This window comes from Diplotaxodon limnothrissa, linkage group LG7 (genome assembly GCF_057381915.1).
Source record: "Diplotaxodon limnothrissa isolate DT_005_m linkage group LG7, D_limnothrissa_male_GT1.1, whole genome shotgun sequence".
NCBI lineage: Eukaryota > Metazoa > Chordata > Actinopteri > Cichliformes > Cichlidae > Diplotaxodon > Diplotaxodon limnothrissa.
The window spans coordinates 31,296,950-31,315,451 of NC_140602.1; the positions used below are offsets into that span (position 1 = coordinate 31,296,950).

At 41.5% G+C, this 18,502-nt stretch overlaps 1 protein-coding gene across 2 annotated transcripts in view; it reads left to right on the plus strand.

Annotated features, from left to right (window-relative positions):
• The window catches only part of sh3glb2b (SH3-domain GRB2-like endophilin B2b), a 59,001-nt gene that overhangs the window by 18,267 nt on the left and 22,232 nt on the right, over nt 1-18,502 (plus strand). For both annotated transcript variants that reach the window (XM_085357905.1, XM_085357907.1), the window contains 2 exons: nt 870-970; nt 5,825-6,074. In XM_085357905.1, coding sequence (XP_085214031.1) covers nt 870-970; nt 5,825-6,074 — 351 coding nt within the window. The remainder of the gene's footprint in view (nt 1-869; nt 971-5,824; nt 6,075-18,502) is intronic.

Below are 18,502 nucleotides of genomic sequence, written 5' to 3' on the forward strand. Positions count from 1 at the left end.
AAACTAACTGTAACCCTGAAACTAAAACCACATTTTGAGCCTCAAAAATGCCTTCAAATTCGTGCGGACGGGCATTTTGTCCCCACAAGTATTGTGGCATGCCAATTTTCACAAAGACTTCTAAACCAGTACACACACATACACACCCTCTCACTAACACAAACACACTCACACCTCATTGTTTCCAGACGACCAGCTTGTAGATATGTCTCAGTATTACAGTATGAGTGGAAACATACGAAACACATCGGTGGTAACAATGTTTCAGTATCATCACAGCTTCATCTCTCAGGTGTGCGACACTCATTAAGCATAATTTAAAATGCCGGCTGACTGCTTGATAAGACACTCACTGAAAAAAAAGCTGTTGCACAGTTAACGTCTACGGGTTCACCGCTGTTTTGCACAGACGACAGGGAAACACAAGCGATATTTTTCCCAGCATGCCCTTCCAACATAACCATTTTCCTTTTGAACCATTACCAGTTTATGCAGTATACATTTTCCTTATAATCAAAAGTTAAAAAAAAAAAAAAAGAGCCGTGACTAAAACACACAGGGGGACTCTTTTAATGTGTCCATCCTACTGTAATGCTGTGAATATAAGCATCCTGTGGAATATTATCAGGCCGCCATGATTAAAGCATTTTTGTGCCTTTAATCATGGCACAAAGCTGGGCAGTAAATGGTGACTGTACAGCTTTGATTCTACTGTTTGACTGTCAGTGGTCATTTCTAGAGCTAAATATTTCAGTCCCATCTTCATCCATGAGTGGGAAAACTGGCTGTAAAAGGTGCATGATGATTTATAAAATCTTTGGTGTCCTTCACTCCTGTTGAGTAAATCATCTCCTTTCTTTTCCCACCAGCTCAACCACCTGCGCTGTTTGCAGGACTTCGCTGAAGCTCAGGCCACATACTACGCTCAGTGTCATCACTACATGCAGGACCTTCAGCGGGAGCTCAACAGGTCGGCATTTATTTGCAGAGACTGCTAGGACTCCCACTGACCGTAATATTTCTTGAATCAGAAACATTTTTACCTTTTCTTGAATTGTTTAAGTTATGGGGAAAGATCAGAGTTAGTCACATCATAAAATACTGAAAATGACCACATAGTCTGGGTCTGGTTATGTGCAGCTGGGAGTTGGTGCAGTCTCTCAAGGACCCATGATGGCTTTGTTTCCAATAATTAACTCGGATCCAATGTCTGACTTATCAGTAAGGCCTTCAACTAAGCAATCACAATGATCAATAGTTCATGACTATGATTTTCTCTGTGTTATTGGAGGGTTTTGACCTTACAATATAAATCACCTCTAAAGGGGAGGATATAGTCACAGAGGTTTTCACACCATCTACAAGCAGAAAACAGGTACACAGTCACTCTGCCTTAAACACTGAGATTTCTCCTGGGTACCTGAATAATGTTAGCAATAAAAAAACATCCAGAGAAACATCCAGACTCAAAGAGATACCCAAAACTAGTCCAGTCCTTACTGACCTCAGGGTCATCCAAAATGCTGCTACTTACAGGAACTAAAGATATTAGTAGAAAGGGATGGTCCCCAAACTCTTCCCACAAAGCTGGGAGCATGAACTTCTCCAAGATATCTTGGTGTGCTGAAGCATCATGAATTCCTTTCACTGAAACTAACCAACTCCTGAAAAACAACCCTCCACCATAATCCAACAAACTTTACACTTGGCACAGTAAAGTCAGACAAGTACTGTTCTCCTCTCAAACGCCAAACCCTGACTTGCCCATCGGATTGCCAGATGGAGACGTGTGATTCATCACTCCCAGTGTTGGGAAGGTTACTTTTAAAATGTATTCCATTACAGAATACAGAATACATGCCCCAGAATGTATTCTGTAACGTATTCTGTTACGTTACTCAATGACAGTAACATATTCTGAATACTTTGGATTACTTAATATATTATCATGCTTTTTACAACAACGTGAATGTACTATTGCTGTGTGATTTATTACTGTTACTGAAGGTCCGCGACTCCGAACTGTAGTAAAGGGACCTCTGACTAAAACGGCGGGGTCCCTGTCGGCTCGTAGCCGAAAAATAGTTTTACTTTGTTGTGTGGGTCAACTTTTCTTGCGAAAGACAGAGAGAGGCGTTGAAAGACTGCTCCAACGGAACTTATTGTTTTCGGAGGAAAACACGAACACGGTGTACAGTCGAGTCTTAATAGCTTACTTACAACTGGGCTCGTCAGGCACTCTTCTTGGCTGAAGTGGTTATTATTATATTTACATGCATCCAGCTCCCGTTTTTCCTCGATGACAACTCGTACCTTTCCACTCCCCTTTTTCTCCCTCCTCGCGCTCACAGACCCATAACGTGTATGGCAGTCCATTCTCCCTGCAACACGGACTACACTGCCCATGATGCTACATTCTTTAGAGCTATGCTTGTAGCGTTCTGCCTGTTAGCTTAGCACAACAACAACAACAACGAAAAGGCGCTCTCTCACCCAGGAAACACACAGTCGCAGAGAGAGAGCGTCGCCCTGTAACCATGGCAACCGTAACTCTGCCGCCTGGAACAAAGAGCGTAGCTGTCAAACAAAACCGAAACAGTCCTAACCCGCGACAAAATGAAACAGGAAAGTACCGCAGTGTAATCCATTTATTTCAACAAAGAAACTGTATTCTGAATACCACCTTTTTAAACGGTAACTGTAACGGAATACAGTTACTCATATTTTGTATTTTAAATACGTAACGGCGGTACATGTATTACGTTACTCCCCAACACTGATCACTCCAGAGAACACATCTGCACACAGAACAGTGAACACTTTGGTAATGGAAGGGTTGGATACAGCTGGTCACCATGGAAACCAATTCAATAAAGTTCTCTATGCACTGCCCTGGAGCTAATTAGTGATGGGATTTCTAGCTCTTTTTAGAGAACCGTCTGTTTCGGCCCCGAACTGACTCTTCAGGTTGTTTTGTTGCTTTAATTAATTTATTATTAACAATAATATTTAATTATTTACAAAAGGAATTACTAATGTAAAAAAAAGAAGTGGTTTTATTTATATATGTTTATATATAAATATATGCGGTGGCCAATAGCGATTTTCCTTACTGAGGAATTGGCAACACTGGCTCTAAGAGCCATTTCGTTCGCGACCGACACATCACTAGAGCTAATCTGAGGGGCACATGAAGCTTGGACGTGCACTCTATGTGCCTCAGCACCCATTGACCCCACTTTGAGTTTACATGGCCTACCACTTCATGGCAGAGTTGCTGTCATTTCCACTTTGTTATAATACCACTAACAGCTGACTGTGGAATATTTAGTATTCAGGAAATTTCAAAGCTGGACTTGTTGCACTGGTGAGCTCCTATCATAGTACCACGCTGGAATTCACTGAGCTTCTGTGAGCGACCCATTCATTGACAAATGTTTGTAGAAGCAGTCTACATGCCTTGATGCTTGATTCTATACACCTGTGGACATGGAAGTGATTGAAACACCTGAACGCAATCATTTGGATGACTGAGTAAAAACCTTTGGCAATACAGTGTAGCTTAAAGACCTCAAAATAGCTACTATTTAAACTAAGCACTTTACTCTTCACCTACTTGTAGTAACTTGAGCTAACCTGCATCATCCTTTAGTAATGTCACTCTTTGCCTGTTCAGTCTAATGTCAAAAAGAGTCAAAAGTGGTCCAAATTATTTCCACTGCAGTGAAATGACTTTGGCTGATGTCTCGGGTGTTGGAATAAAATCCTGGCATCCATGGCTACGTCCACACGTACACGGGTATTTTTGAAAACGGAGATTTTCCGTTTTCGTTTTAAAAAATAATCCCGTCCACACGTAAAGGCAGAAATGAAGAAAAACGCTGCTATGAACATGCCAAAGCAACAGGTGGCGATATATTCCTAACCTGTAGAAATGTTGACCAATCAGAAGTCTAGAAGCCTTGGTGGGAAAAAGTAAACAAAGCTGGGGCATAGAAGCAGAACCGAGTCGTATGTGTGGAGGGACAGTAACTGTGTGTATATGTAAGCATTTAAACACTGCAGAGAGTAGAATTAACAGTAACAGTATTGTAGAAATTCATTTCACCGAAACAATAACGTGACGCACAGTGTGACGTCAAAAAAGGCGCACACCTTTGACGCTGCGTTTTCTCCATTTTTCTAGTCCACACGTAAATGCAAAAACTGAGTTTTCAAAAATATCCACCCTGGCCGGAGTTTTTAAAAATCTCCGTTTTCAGTGACCAAAAACGCCGTTTACGTGTGGACGAAAGGTGCAAACGCATAGAAAAATCTGCATTTTCAAAAATACCCGGGTACGTGTGGATGTAGCCCATGACAGGGAGGCTGATTTATGAAGCTGGACCCGTCATTGGCCAGAATCTGGAGGCGTTTGTGTCAGTGAAGGTCAGAGGTCACTGAACACACTGCTCTCCGTTTGTTCCCACTGATGTGAAAATGTAAATAAAAGAGCCATGCAGTGTTTTGGAAATCATTAAATGCCAGTATCTGATTAAAAATAAGAGATCATCAAATGACATTAAAATGGAGTGTTTACGTTTGTAAAACGTTTTGAAATATGCCATACTGAGCCAAAAAAACAGAAAGACGTTCCCTCAAGACCAAGTTGGAAAGACTTGATTCATAGTAATCTTGAGATCTGGTTCAAATCTGAAAACTAATACTTGTTGGTTTCAGTATTCAGACAGCATGTGGACTCAATCATATCAGAAACCAGGATGGTGTCAAAACATGTACACGAGGTCCAGACACTGAGCTGCCGTCTTTTTCGTAACCTCCGGTAACATAGTTTAAACTGGAAAAAACTTTTTTTGATGTTGTCTTGTTATGCTTGTTTACATCATCATCAGTGATGCTCGCATTAATGCTGACCCTGGTCTATGAGTTTTAGAGCTCATGCCAAACCATGTAAACAAAACTGCTGCTTTCACTGGACCCCACGTTCATTTAAGCCATAGGTGTCAAACTCTGGCCTGCGGGCCAAATTTGGCCCGCAGCCTAATTACATTTGGCCATACCAAATTATTATTAGAGCTGGCCTACTGGTATTATACAGATAATATATATATTGTTTAGTATTAAGCTTTGCTTGTTCCATATTCAGTTTTTCAGCAAAACTTGTTTGAGTCCATAAGAAGAGATTCATTCTTAAATCTGGAGGAAGATTTTTTTTTACAATAAATATTGATGTTAGCCCGCGACCTTGTTCCAGTTTTGAATTTTGGCCCACTGTGTATTTGAGTTTGACACCCCTGATTTAAGCCATCGTGGGGAAAGTTGTAACTGTGGGGGGGTTACATCTCTTGGCCGGCTTGGGAACACTTCAGTCTCCTCAGAGGAGCTGGAGGATGGAAGATATGAGGAGATTTTGGGGGAATGGCCATCAGCAAAATGTGGTTTTAACATTTTGTACGTATTTCAGCTGCATGACTCCACATCAGGACAGCCCAGCTTCTAAACAGGCCTGCCAGTAATTCTGAAGCAGTGGATCCTGGGGTCGTGTATGAGGTTATGAAGTGAGAGATGAAAGCTTTTTGCTTATAAAACTGTTGCTAAAAGTCCAACTGCCCCCCCCCCCCCCCCCCCCCCTGAAATAATTGCATACACTAGAAGAAAAAAAGAAACACCAATAAAGCCTTAAAGTTTTTGAGATTCTTTCAATAAAAATAGGCTTTAAATTATTTTTTGTAAATAATAATTTTTATTTCTTCCTTTTTGGAAGGCACAAAATGTTTGTTTACAGTAAGTAAACCATACCTACCATGTATGTGTCTTCACACAGATGTGCTAATGCTGTCAGTGCACCCCACTCCTCTGCCTCCGTCTGCCCCAACCCTGTGTCCCCCGCCTTTCTGTCTGGACCGGCATCCTCCGGAGCCGCTGTCCCTGCCGCCTCCTCCTCATCCAGCCAGAAGCCGGTCACGCTCGCCATGGAGCAGTCACAGCTGCCCGTCACGGGTGCCAGGAAGGCCAGGGTCCTGTATGATTATGATGCCCACGACACCAGTGAGCTGTCATTGTTGGCTGATGAGGTACAGCAGAGTCAAGCTGAGTCACCACATACACACACTTCACTTCACTTCACTTCACTTGTAAGTGAAGTGTGGCTCTTCAAATGCCTTATTGCTATAGGTCGCCTTTTTTTGGAATCTTTTTGCAGCTTTCAATGTTTCCACACAAAATACAGATATAAGCTGTCCAAAACAATGCAAACTGTTAGTGTTTGTTTCAATGGCATGTGAGACAAACCAGCACCTGCCTTCGTCTCAGACACTCCTGAGCCTAAGGCTACGAGTATGAATAGAAAGAGCGCATGGGCATGTGTAGCATTTTTTTGTGATCCCTTTGAAAACTCATTGGCCTAAAATCCCGACGTCAGGTCGAGACATGATTCTCAACTTTTAAAAAGATATCTATTGACAGGCTGCGAATCCCCCGATTGCAATAGTGCAGTCATTATTATCACGCAGGGTTTGCACTAAAGAGACGGAACTTGAAAGAGTGTTTAATGTCAGATCAGACATTTGTAGTTTAACTTCTAAAGTTCAGGCCACACAAACCACAACCCTATATTTCTGAAAAAGTCCTAAAGAAAAAATGTTGATGTTTCAAAGATTTGAGAGAACAACTTTCCAAAACCTAAAAACCCCTTGGACACGCCGTGACCTTGAACATATTTTTGGTTATTTTTCCAGCAGATGTCGTGGACTGAGCCATGTAGCACTATTTCTGTCTGTCTTTTCTGATTTGGGGTTGAGCATTTTTTTTTTTTCTCAAATCTCTTTATTTGGTTTTCCAGTGTTCTTTATCATAAAAGGCAACTAAGATTCAAATATAAATGATTACATATATACAATAGAAATTAAACACAGTAAAAAAAAAAAAAAGGCAACAACAAACAACGTTGGACAGAGGATGCTATTTATCGAACTAACAATGAGGCTCAGTGACCATTTATATCTGTACAGTATTGAAGAAATCTATAAAAGATTGCCAGGTTGAATGGAATTCCTCCAACCTCCCCTTTAGTAGGAGTTTAATTCTTTCCAGCTGCAAGTGTCTCAATACATCTTGTATTAACGCTGATGTGGTAGGAGGCACCTTTTGTTTCCAATTTAGTAGAATCAAACGGCGTGCCAGCAGCGTCACAAAACGTATCACATTATTTTGGGTGGCTGATAGGTCTACAACAACCGGCTTCACTCCAAATAAAGCACAGATTGGGTCTGGCTTAAGTGGTTTTTTTAGAATTTTAGACAAGATATGAAAGACATTATTCCAATATGTTGTTATACAGGGACAATTCCAAAACATATGCGCCAGTGAAGCAGGTTGCTGTTTACATCTTTCGCAGGACGAGTTTACATTGGGGAACATTTTTGACAGTTTCAACTTTGATAAATGGAGTCTATGTAGCACTTTAAACTGTAAGAGTCCATGACGAATGCAAACAGAGGAAGAGTGTACATTTTCCTGGGCTTTTGTCCATTGATTATCTGTAATTCTCGTACCAAGGTCACACTGCCAGGCCTCTCTCAGATAGTCAAGTGTGACAGTTCCATCCAGTTGTGAGTGCGTTGTGAATTTTTGTTATTAGTCCTTTCTTGAGTGGATCAAACTGAAATAAGTTATCTAAGGCAGAGTCTGGGGGCCGACCTGGAAAAGATGGAAAAAGCCTCCTTACAAAGCTTCTGCTCTGTAAGTATTTGAAAAAGTCATTACTATGCAAGTCAAATTTTTCTTGCAGTTGCCGGAATGTGGGAAAAACCTTGTTGATGAATAAATCCTTTATTGAGTGCAGCCCATTGTGGTTCCATTGGAGAAATGAAATGTTTGAAAGTGATGGTGTGAATGTTGCGTTATTCATGAGTGGAGTTAGTATGGAAGCTTCCCTCCACCCGAAATGTTTCCTTATCTGTGTCCAGATTTTAATTGTATGAGAGACTACAGGATTTTTAAAGTCATGTTTAGGGATAGGGAGAGCTGAATAGATCATAGCTTCTAATGAGGAGAAGCTTTCATTCTCCATCGTTGTCCAGTCGGCCCCCTTAGTCTGCAACCAAAACGACATGGAACGAACATTACATGACCAATAATATAGACGGAAGCATGGTAACCCCATCCCCCCCTGACATGTCGGTCTCTGTAGGTAGCTTTTCTTGATTCTTGGATTCTTTCTGTTCCATATGAAATAGGATATTAAGGAGTCTAATTTATTAAAACAGGCTTTATTAATCACAATAGGGATACACTGAAATAAAAATAAGAATTTGGGAAGAATATTCATTCTAACAATGTTTATCCTCCCTGCTAGTGAAATTGGTAGATTAATCCATTTGTCTATGTTATTTTTGGTTTCATCATATAGTTTAGAGAGATTGTGTTTAAATAAACCATAATAATCCTGAGTGATATTTATTCCAAGATATTGGAACTGATTAGAAACCCGAAATGGCAAGGTATTGAAACAACTTGGGTTACCTATTGCTTTAGAGTTGACTGGGAATAGCACACTTTTAGATAAATTCAATTTGTATCCTGACACTTCTCCAAAATTCTGCAAAATTTCCATGATGACTGGGACTGATTTTGCAGGGTTAGAAATATACAGTAGTAAATCATCTGCATAAAGCGAGACTTTATGTTCTGCTTTTCCCCTTCTGATCCCTGTATATTCGTCTGTTGCGCGCAGTAGAAGAGCTAAAGGTTCAATAGCCAACGCAAAAAGCAGAGGTGAAAGAGGACAGCCTTGTCTTGTTGAACGATTCAGATCGAAATAGTCGGAGTGGACATTGTTTGTTTGTACCGACACTTTTGGTTGGATGTATAGTAGTTTAACCAGAGAAATAAATTTAGGGCCAAATCCGAACCTCGACAGGGTCGAGAAGAGATAATCCCACTCGACCCTGTCGAAGGCCTTCTCCGTGTCCAAAGAAAGCAAAATTTCAGGACTAGGATTGTGCTTGTCTTGCGTATAGATAATGTTTAAAAGTCTTCTAATATTAAAAAACAGCTGCCTGTCTTTAATGAATCCTGTTTGGTCCTGAGATATAATTGTTGGCAGAACAGTTTCCAGGCGTGTTGCCAAAATCTTTGCAAGTATCTTATTATCTACATTAATTAAGCTGATCGGTCTATATGAAGCCGGGTCTAAAGGATCTTTTTCTTTTTTATAGATCAAAGAGATGCTTGCCTGATATAAAGTCGGCGGTAGGGCTTTTTTGTCCAGCGCCTCATTATATACTTCTAGTAACAGGGGTGAGATATGGTCTTTAAAGGCCTTGTAAAATTCCGAAGTATAACTGTCTGGACCTGGAGCTTTGGAGTTCTGTAAATTATCTATTGCTTGCTGTAGCTCTTGTATAGTTATGGATTTTTCGAGTTGTTCTACTTTGTCTGGGTTGATCACAGGTACACTAAACTTGTTAAAGAACATCTCAAATAGTGCGGGGTTCTTTTTTGATTCTGAGGCGTATAAGTCTACATAGAAACTTCTGAATATACTATTTATCTCCTTTGGGTCCCTCGTTATTTGTCCCGTATTGGTGCGAATTTCTGTGATCAATCTTGTTGCTGCTTGTCTCTTGATTTGTTGTGCTAGAACTTTACCCATCCTTTCCCCCTGTTCATAATATTTATATTTTGCCCTGGTTAGAAGCTTGACTGTTCTTGCGGTATACATCAATTCTAAATCAGCTTGCAGGGACAGTTTCTTCTTGTGCAAGACTGTTGAGGGCCGCGCTGTGTGTTGTCTATCTACTTCCTGTATCTTGTCTTTTATACGTCTCTCTTCTTCTCTTTGTTGTTTATTCATTAGACTCTTCCGCGAAATTAACTGCCCCCGAATGTACGCTTTTAGTGCTTCCCACAAGGTAGACTTGGTAATATCCGGAGTGTTGTTAATTGACAGGTAGAAATCAATTTGGTTCTTAATGTCTTCTATCCCCTGTTTATTTGATAATAAACTATTATCAAATCTCCATATCTTTGTTGTGTGATTGAACCCGAGGGCTAGTTGCAAAAGGAGGGGGCTGTGATCCGACAACATTATTGTGCCATATTCACAGCGCTTTACTGATGGCAGAAATTTAGAATCGATTAAAAAAAAGTCCTGGTATATGTCTGGTGGACCGGAGAATAGAATGAATATTGTCGCACATTAGGATTCTGAACTCTCCACGGATCAATTATTCCATAATTTCCCATAAATTCCTGGATGGCCTTTGCCGATTTAGATATTTTGGCAGGTTTACTCGATGATCTATCAAGGTTAGTATTTAACACCAAGTTAAAATCACCTCCTATGATTAATTGATGAGTATCGATATCCGGAAGCTTTGATATTATCGACCGTATAAATTGCTCATCGTCCACATTCGGAGCGTAAATATTTACTAACATAACTAAATGACCATAAAGTTTGCCAGTTACAATAACATACCTACCCTGAGTGTCTGGTAGTATTTTTGCTGCTGTAAATGGTACCGATTTTTTGATCAGTATGGCTGTGCCTCTGCTTCCAGCTTTAAACGTAGAGTGAAATATTTGTTCTATCCATTTGCATCGTAATCTGTTGTGGTCTTGTACTTATAGATGCGTTTCTTGCAAAAAGATTATATCCGCGTTTACTTTTTTTAAGTGAGCTAAAATGTTTCCTCGTTTCACTGGTCCCCTGAGTCCCCTACAGTTCCATGTTACAAAGTTGACAAGATTTTGTGGTGCTCTCTCAGTAGAGGTACCAATAGTTATTAACTGTTACTGAGTGGTTGATGGATCTTACTCTGAGCTTTCTAAAAGTGATCCTCTGAAATTCACAACTTTCTTGAACCAAACTAAAGAACAACCTCATGAACTCAAACCGGAACCCTTTCTTCATTTGCAAAGAAAAGAAAAACAATTTTTGTCCAGCTTTTTACAGGCTGTAGACATCAGACTCACCACTAAACTCCTTAAGATTGTCTATTATTATATGCTATTCCCTCCTGGGTCATGTTTGTAAAGATGTGGCTAAGCGGTAGATGTGGCTGGGTTCTGGACGTGGGTACTGACGAACTTCTCTGCTTCGCGCGGATCTGTGAATGAGTGCTTAGCGTTGTTCACCGTTATAGTCAGCTTCGCGGGGTAGTACAGACTGTACGGGACGCCAGCATTCCGCAGTTTCCCTTTCACGGGGTTGAATGACGCTCGAAGTTTGCTGACCTCAGGATTCATGTCCGGGAAGATGTGTACAGGTGATCCTTTGTAGAAGAGGCGACCTTTTTCCCTGGACAATCGTAAAATCTTCTCTCTGTCGGTGTAGTAGTGCAGGCGGACTATCATGGCTCTTGGGCGCTCCCCTGTCCGTGGTTTCGGGGCGAGGGTTCTGTGGGCTCGGTCTATCATGATAAGCGAATCATCATTTTCTTTCCCGAGCACTTCTGAGAAAAATTCTGCCATGAAACGGCTGGGGTTTCCCCCCTCTGCGTCCTCATTAATGCCCACCACACGCAGATTGTTTCTGCGGCTTCTATTTTCTAAATCCAGGCATTTGTCGTGTAGCTTGTTGTAATCTTTCTTTAGGGTTTCGTGATCTTTCTCCAAGGCTGTTAACCTGTCTGTAGTGTCGCAGAGGGCCCGCTCCATGTCCTTCTGTATACTTGTTGTTTCTGCATGAGTTTCGTGCAGTGCCTCTATTTTCTGTGATAGCTCATGTCGAAGCTTATTGGTGTCTGCTTTAGCTTCTTCTCTTAGCGAGGAAATGTCCTCACGTAAGTTTTCATGCATGTTATCTATCTGCATCTTAATATCGTTCATCATACCGTCTCGGTAGGCTTGCAATTCGCTCCGAAGGATCCTCACGGAGATTGGCGAGTTCTCGTCCGCCATATCGTGTTGTGGCTCTTCGCCGCCAGATGTAGCAGAAGCTGACGACAAAGTTTTTTGCGTGTATTTCCGACTACTCTTCATGACTCGCTTTGGTCAGGAGGAGTTTGTACAGTTGAATCTTGGTCCAAATCAAAGTCAATATGTGTCCCAGGAGGTTTGGATAATCAAAAATCTTAGCGGAGCTGCCTTTCGCTGCTACTTACTCCATCGGCCGGAAGCAGAAGCCCGGGGTTGAGCATTTTTGATGTTCTGTTCTGGTCTAGGAAGAAAAATCTTTAATGTTTTGGGTGTGAGGAAATAATGGCCTGTCTTGATATGGGTAGCTGGCTTTAGAAGAACAAAGCTTTCACGGCTGAGAGCGCGGTAAGGGAGGACTCTAAGGCTACGTCCACACTAATGTGTTTTCGTTTGAAAACGCATCGTTTTCTCTCCGTTTTGGCCTCCCGTCCACACTGAGACTACGTTTTTGCTCAAGGAAAACGCCGCGTTTTGAAAATGCTCTCGAAAAAGAATACATTTGAAGACGGTGCGTTTGCATTGCAGTGTGGACAGTGAAAACGCAGACTTTGTAAAACGGTGACGCATTTTAGTCATGTGATGCTTGTATTGTTATAAAGGGCATTATACAGCAGTTGTTTTGTTTGCTATCAACTTGGACAGCCCTATTAAAGATTAATATCAGTCTGTACATGCTCCAGATAGCTTTTCTTCAAATTCTTTAATTCTCACTTGCTTTTGCAACTTTGTACTTTTGTGTTACTCGCAGCAACAACTCCACCTCATTGTTAGTCTATTTAAAAAAACTTTGTGCTTTTCCTCAACCTTTTGCTGCGACGTTTCAAAGAGCCAGAAAGTAAATAAACGTCAGACAGAAATGAGGCAGGCCGAATCTTCTTGCGCTTCACGCATGCACAGTACTGGAACATAAGCGTTTTCGGCCGTTTCAGTGTGGACGCATAACTTTGTGAAAACGACTGAAAACACTAGTGTGGAAGCAGAGCGTTTTCAGATGAAAACGGCGTTTTCAAATCTATCTGGGTTAGTGTGGACATAGTCTAATGCAGACAGCACGCGGAGAAGCACGTGTGAAGTGAAAGGGACTTTATTTACACAAGATGAAAAAATAACACAATGAATAAATGAGAACTTAAAGTGAGCACGCTAAACAACTGTCTCAGTTTCTAGCTCTTCTGAGGAAATTACGAAACCAAAGATTCACTCAGAAACTTAAATGAAAGCACATGGACCCTCGACTCAAAATACAGAATTTCCTAAGCACAATAAACACTAACGTCTCTCACTATGGTTAACGTATGAACAGAAATAGTGTGAGCAACACTAAGAGAACGTCACATTTACTGTTTTTCACCATCTTTTGTTTTGAACTGGAAACACTGCTTACAGTAAAGAGTTTTTAGTAGCCCTAAACCACTCCATCTATATCATCCCATTTCCATTAATTATAACCGTCATTTACAGAATGAACTATTTTTTTAATATTAAACAAGTATTTGCACAGTGTTTACTGTGACCAACTGGTTATTGTATGAGCGTGCAAAACCACTTAATCAAAAAGTCTGCAAACTATCATGACTCAGACCGACCGCAGTCACTAATTTATAAACACAGATTGCCAAATGTTACAGTCAGTCTGAGTCAGTCTAAACCGATGAGCTCAACTCGTCTTCTCTTTCTGCAGTACAGGGCCCTGTTTCAGGAAGCCGGTTTAGAAAACTCAGAGTTAAAAATGATACGCAGGGTTGAGTAACCCCGAACTGTCCAACTCGGAATATTCGGTTTCAGAAAGGCTGATAACAATTAGTTCAATCAACGCGGAGTTGCTTTAACCCCAAGTGAAGCGCGCGGACGAGGATACATAAAGCCCTGATAAGCGGAGCACAGATTAAGCGAGTCACCATGGAGACGGAGGGAAAGAAGGCGCGGTCAATGTATTTCACAGCGCTTGAGGCCGAAATTCTGATGGCAGCATATGCCGATAACATGCAAATTTCTCAGAAAAAAAGTAACACAGCCTCAGCTGCAAAACAAAGGGAGCATGCATGGCAAAACATAGCCGACAGAGTCAATGCGTGAGTGTTAATATAAACATTGATCTAGGGATTTCCACCCATTTAACACGTTATTTTATCATATGTTATTTTATTTGTTATTTTATACATTTTATTTTGTGATGTGATGTGAGCGCAGGTGCAACCCAACAGGCCCCAAACGTTCCTGGCAGCAAGTAAAAATGAAATATAAAAATATAGTCCAAACAGGTAAGGTGTAATTGTATTATGAGCCATAGTGCTTGGTCTGTTTGTCCCATGTAAATCAATTGCAGTTAGAGGCTACATTAATTTTCTTTCTGTAAGCACTTATTGAAATTATCTGAGCACATTACAAGTACATATTTGCTTACTCTGTATGCTCAAATGTGACCCGTTATAGCCAACAGAAAAAAAGCGGAGGCCCGAAAAACAGGTGGGGGTCCTCCACCACCATCACTCACAGAGGCTGAGCAGTTGGCCCTCAGCCAAAACAGTGGGCGCCCTGTGGCCGAAGGCATCTCTGCGGGGACATCCTCTGAGTCAATAACCCCGCAAGACACAAGTGCCTACATAAGGGGTAAATTCAAAATAATACATGATGTGCATACATCCTTTCTTCACAGTCACCTTTGCAGTGCTACTCATTCATCTGATAAACTCTTTACCATAATGGATTATTTTGTAGTGAAGTTATTTTCCTACTGATTTTGCCTTCCCTCAGTCTTGGTTGTCTTTGAGAGCATAATGACAATGAAGTGTAAGGTGATTGGTATGTTTGTTAATTGCCATTTGGTCCCTTGTAAGTTATAAGTGACCTGTATAAACCTCATATTCTATCAGTTGATGGTGATGGTGTACTGCATCTGGTGCAGCCTCCTGTTGAGCCAGACCAACATGCAGTTGTGAGTAATACTCCACAGATTATATGAGTTTACAGTAGAACAGCAATGTTGTTTATTTCTTTACTACAGGAAAATAATGAAGAAACATTGACAGCTGTTACAGAGGAGGAAGCAACAGAGACACTTTATGAGGTTTACATCTTTTAATACTTTGTGTACAGGAAACACAGGCGACCAATAAAGCCAGTTGAACAAAAAATCTGTTTATTCTTCTTTCAACATGTTGAGGTGATGGGTCAAAGGAAATGATTGTGACATATGGTGTCTCTGACTGCGCTCCCATCTTGTATGTCCGTGGGAGGGTCAGGATGTTCATGGTTTAGATCACTGCTGATGTTTGGTTCAGAAGGACAGTGTTCTCCTCTAATTGTGGCAATGTTGTGAAGAATCACACATGCCACAATAATGTCACATGCCCTTTCTGGGGTGACCCTGAGTCTTTGCAGGCACTGGAACCGGGCCTTAAGCATTCCGATAGTCATTTCAATTCTGGCTCTTGTCCTGCAATTAGCCAGATTATATCGCTGCTGTGGGCCCGGTTCAGGGTCAGGGTAAGGGGTAAGCAAATAGGGTAAACATGGATACCCCCTATCACCAAGCAAGTAGCCAGTGAACTCTCCTAAGACAGAAGGATACACTTCAGTTCAAATGTCCCTGAAGCAATTGGTCTTTATATATTTTAAAGTATTCTCAACTCACCATGTCCAAATTTTGTGCTCAGTGTACATTCACGGAATATTTGTGAGTCATGGACAGAGCCTGGCCACTTGGCTTCCACATTTGTGATAATGTTGGCAGCATCACATATGATCTTCACAGTGCAGAGAACACAAATTAGCATCCATTACTATAATGAACTAATTTGTTAGTTTGAAATGCTACAGGGAACTATGTACCTGTACATTAATGCTGTGGAAAGACTTCCTGTTCACATAGTCTCCTTCATTTACTGAAGGAGCAATGATTGGAATGTGAGTGCCATCTATACAGCCAATCACGCCTGGGAACCGTGAAAATAAATGTAAAATTTAAGTAGTAGTCCAAGTAGCACCACATCATAAATTAAGTTTTGGTCATCCTGATACCTGCAATTTTGTGGCATCCCTCTTTGATAAATCTTGTGGGTCTATGACCGGGGAACACAAACGAGTACAGGAGACGTTTCAGTGCAACTGTAACATTCCTGACTGCCCGACAGACGGTAGCCTTGGAAACGTGCTCAGCGTCACCAATATTATACAGAAAGCTCCCGTTTGCAAAAAACCGAAGTGCAATACAAATAATATGTACAGAACTGAGAGGATGTCCACGATGTGTCACATGCGTAATATATGGCCTGAGGATGTTATCCAAATAACTTATAGATTGTGCTGAGAAACGGTGACGTTCACACAGGAAATCATCAGGAAATGATAAAATGTCCAAACGCGCTCTGATCACTCTCTCCCGGCGGAGAGCTCTGCGGAGAATTTGGGCTTCACGATCTACTGGCTCTTCAAGGAAGGGGCACGCCATGTCCGACACTTCCTACTGTCAGGTTTCCGACAAAGGGGCGGAGACAGTCAGGGTTAGTTGTAGTAAACCTGCTAGGGGGCAGGTTAGCTTCACGGAGTGTGTCGTCATAGTGACTCACTGAGGCTTCATCTGAACTCGCTTTGTGAAACCGAAAACCCAGAGTTTTCGTTAACTCAGGGTATACTTACTCAGTTTTTCCACTAAACCGGCTTCCTGAAACAGGGCCCAGGACTCGACTCAGTTAGCAACCTGTGTTTTGGTTACATTGCTATATCAAACCAAAGTTACTGAGCACTCATGTTTGCACTTAAATTGCTGTCCTGCAGCAGCTAAGTCACTGTTTAAATTTCTGTTTCATATCTGAGGTTCTTGCTTGAAGTATGTATGTTTTCTTTTGTAGACAGATTTGGGATTTTCACTGATTTATCGCTGATGGATTGCAAACATGGCTCCATTCAGTCCAAACTAATCGCAGACTGAGTTCTTCTTATTCCTGTGTTACGATGAGGTCATTTTGAAGATGGTAACTAGCTATGAGTGGTCAAAGGTCTGCAATGGCGTGTCCAGCGGGGTGGCCTCCCCCCAAACCAGACTGGCCACCCCAGGTGCCACCCCAAAGGCAAAACAATAAAATTCAATCAAATATCAAATGTCCGATTATGTTTTCACGGTGACGCTCAGATATCCGAGTGTAAGTGAATGCAGCATCGCTTCTGCGCTATGCGCATCACGTTAGCAAAGGTAGGAGAGCCAAGCGCGAAAGATGGCACTGCAGGAAACAATTTTTCGGTGAAAGAAAATGAGGACAGAATAAATGTCCCGGTAAGTAATATCAAGTTTGTTGAGTTTAGTAAACTTCGGTGAAATTAGAATACCAAGGAAAAAAATAACACTTAAAGAATTATTGCAGCTGTGGAATATTTCAGACAGTAGGCTACTGAGGGCAGCTAACATAAGAGTTATGAGTTATAAGATATAATCTAAGTCGTAACATTGCTGTATGGAGCTGCAAATTTGGTTGCAGGTTAACATAGCTGGACTGGCCATCGGGCATATCCCCAGTGACTTATTTTTTATTTTTTTTGTAATGGCATGAACAATGAGAGGTGGTGGATTGGCCAGATGCAGGTCGATGTGTAGAAATAACTCCGTTGTTTGGTGGTGGCTATGACGGGGCTTCCACAGAGGCAACAGGTGGATGAGGGAAGGGGAGGCAGGAGGAGAGACCCGAAGCAGCCACCAGTCCGAGTGTCAGGTGAACTGAACTTCAGGTAAGAAGTTATGACCTGCAGTCTATCTGGGTCAGATATAAACCAAGTTTAGGTGGAGTTTATTTTCATGTTGCTGACTTTTTACTGTCAGTTGCAATAACTCATACTGCGTTCTAGCCAGCTTGGAGTTTTTATACAGCTGGGTGGGTGCTATGATGTTACTGATAGTGAACTTTATTTTATTCATAAGGTTAGTTAGTAGAGTTGCCAACGGCTCCTTAAAAAAATGGAATGGTCCCTCATTCAGAGAAAATATTACACGTTTCGTATTGAGCTGAGAAGAGACGCAGTTTGTCCCGGACTTCAGCTAGAATGGAAAAAAGACACAAAGCTGGAGTTATTCTGTCGTTACGCTGCACTGCTGCCTCTTCTCTCATCCTCTCTCTCCTGTTGCTACTTCAATCATGAAACTGATCAATGATCAGCTGATCGGCTTTTCTCTCTTGTTTGTTTATCGCCCACTTTGCGCCAGAAAGAGGAAACCAGCAGATATTGCGCTAAACAACAGCAGCACGTTTAAGCTTGATCAGCTGTTGTTAGAATGTATTTAATATTAATTTCTAGTATCAGCTGATGTTTGCTGGAGCCACAGCTGTAAAGCTGCTGGTCATGATGTCTGTTTAGATATGTGGTGAGAGGGAAACATGAAGATGAAACCAGGAGATGTCCTTACTGGATCATCAGAGCTGAACAGGTGATGGAGAAACAGGTTTACCTTTTAGGTGACATGAATGAGTTGAAGTTATCAACTGTTTCTGAGAGATAAATAACACCAGGATCCTTTTTTATGTAGCTGACAGCTGGTAACTGTGCAGGGGCGGGTCTAGCAAAGTTTTGCCAGGGGGCCAGGTAGGGC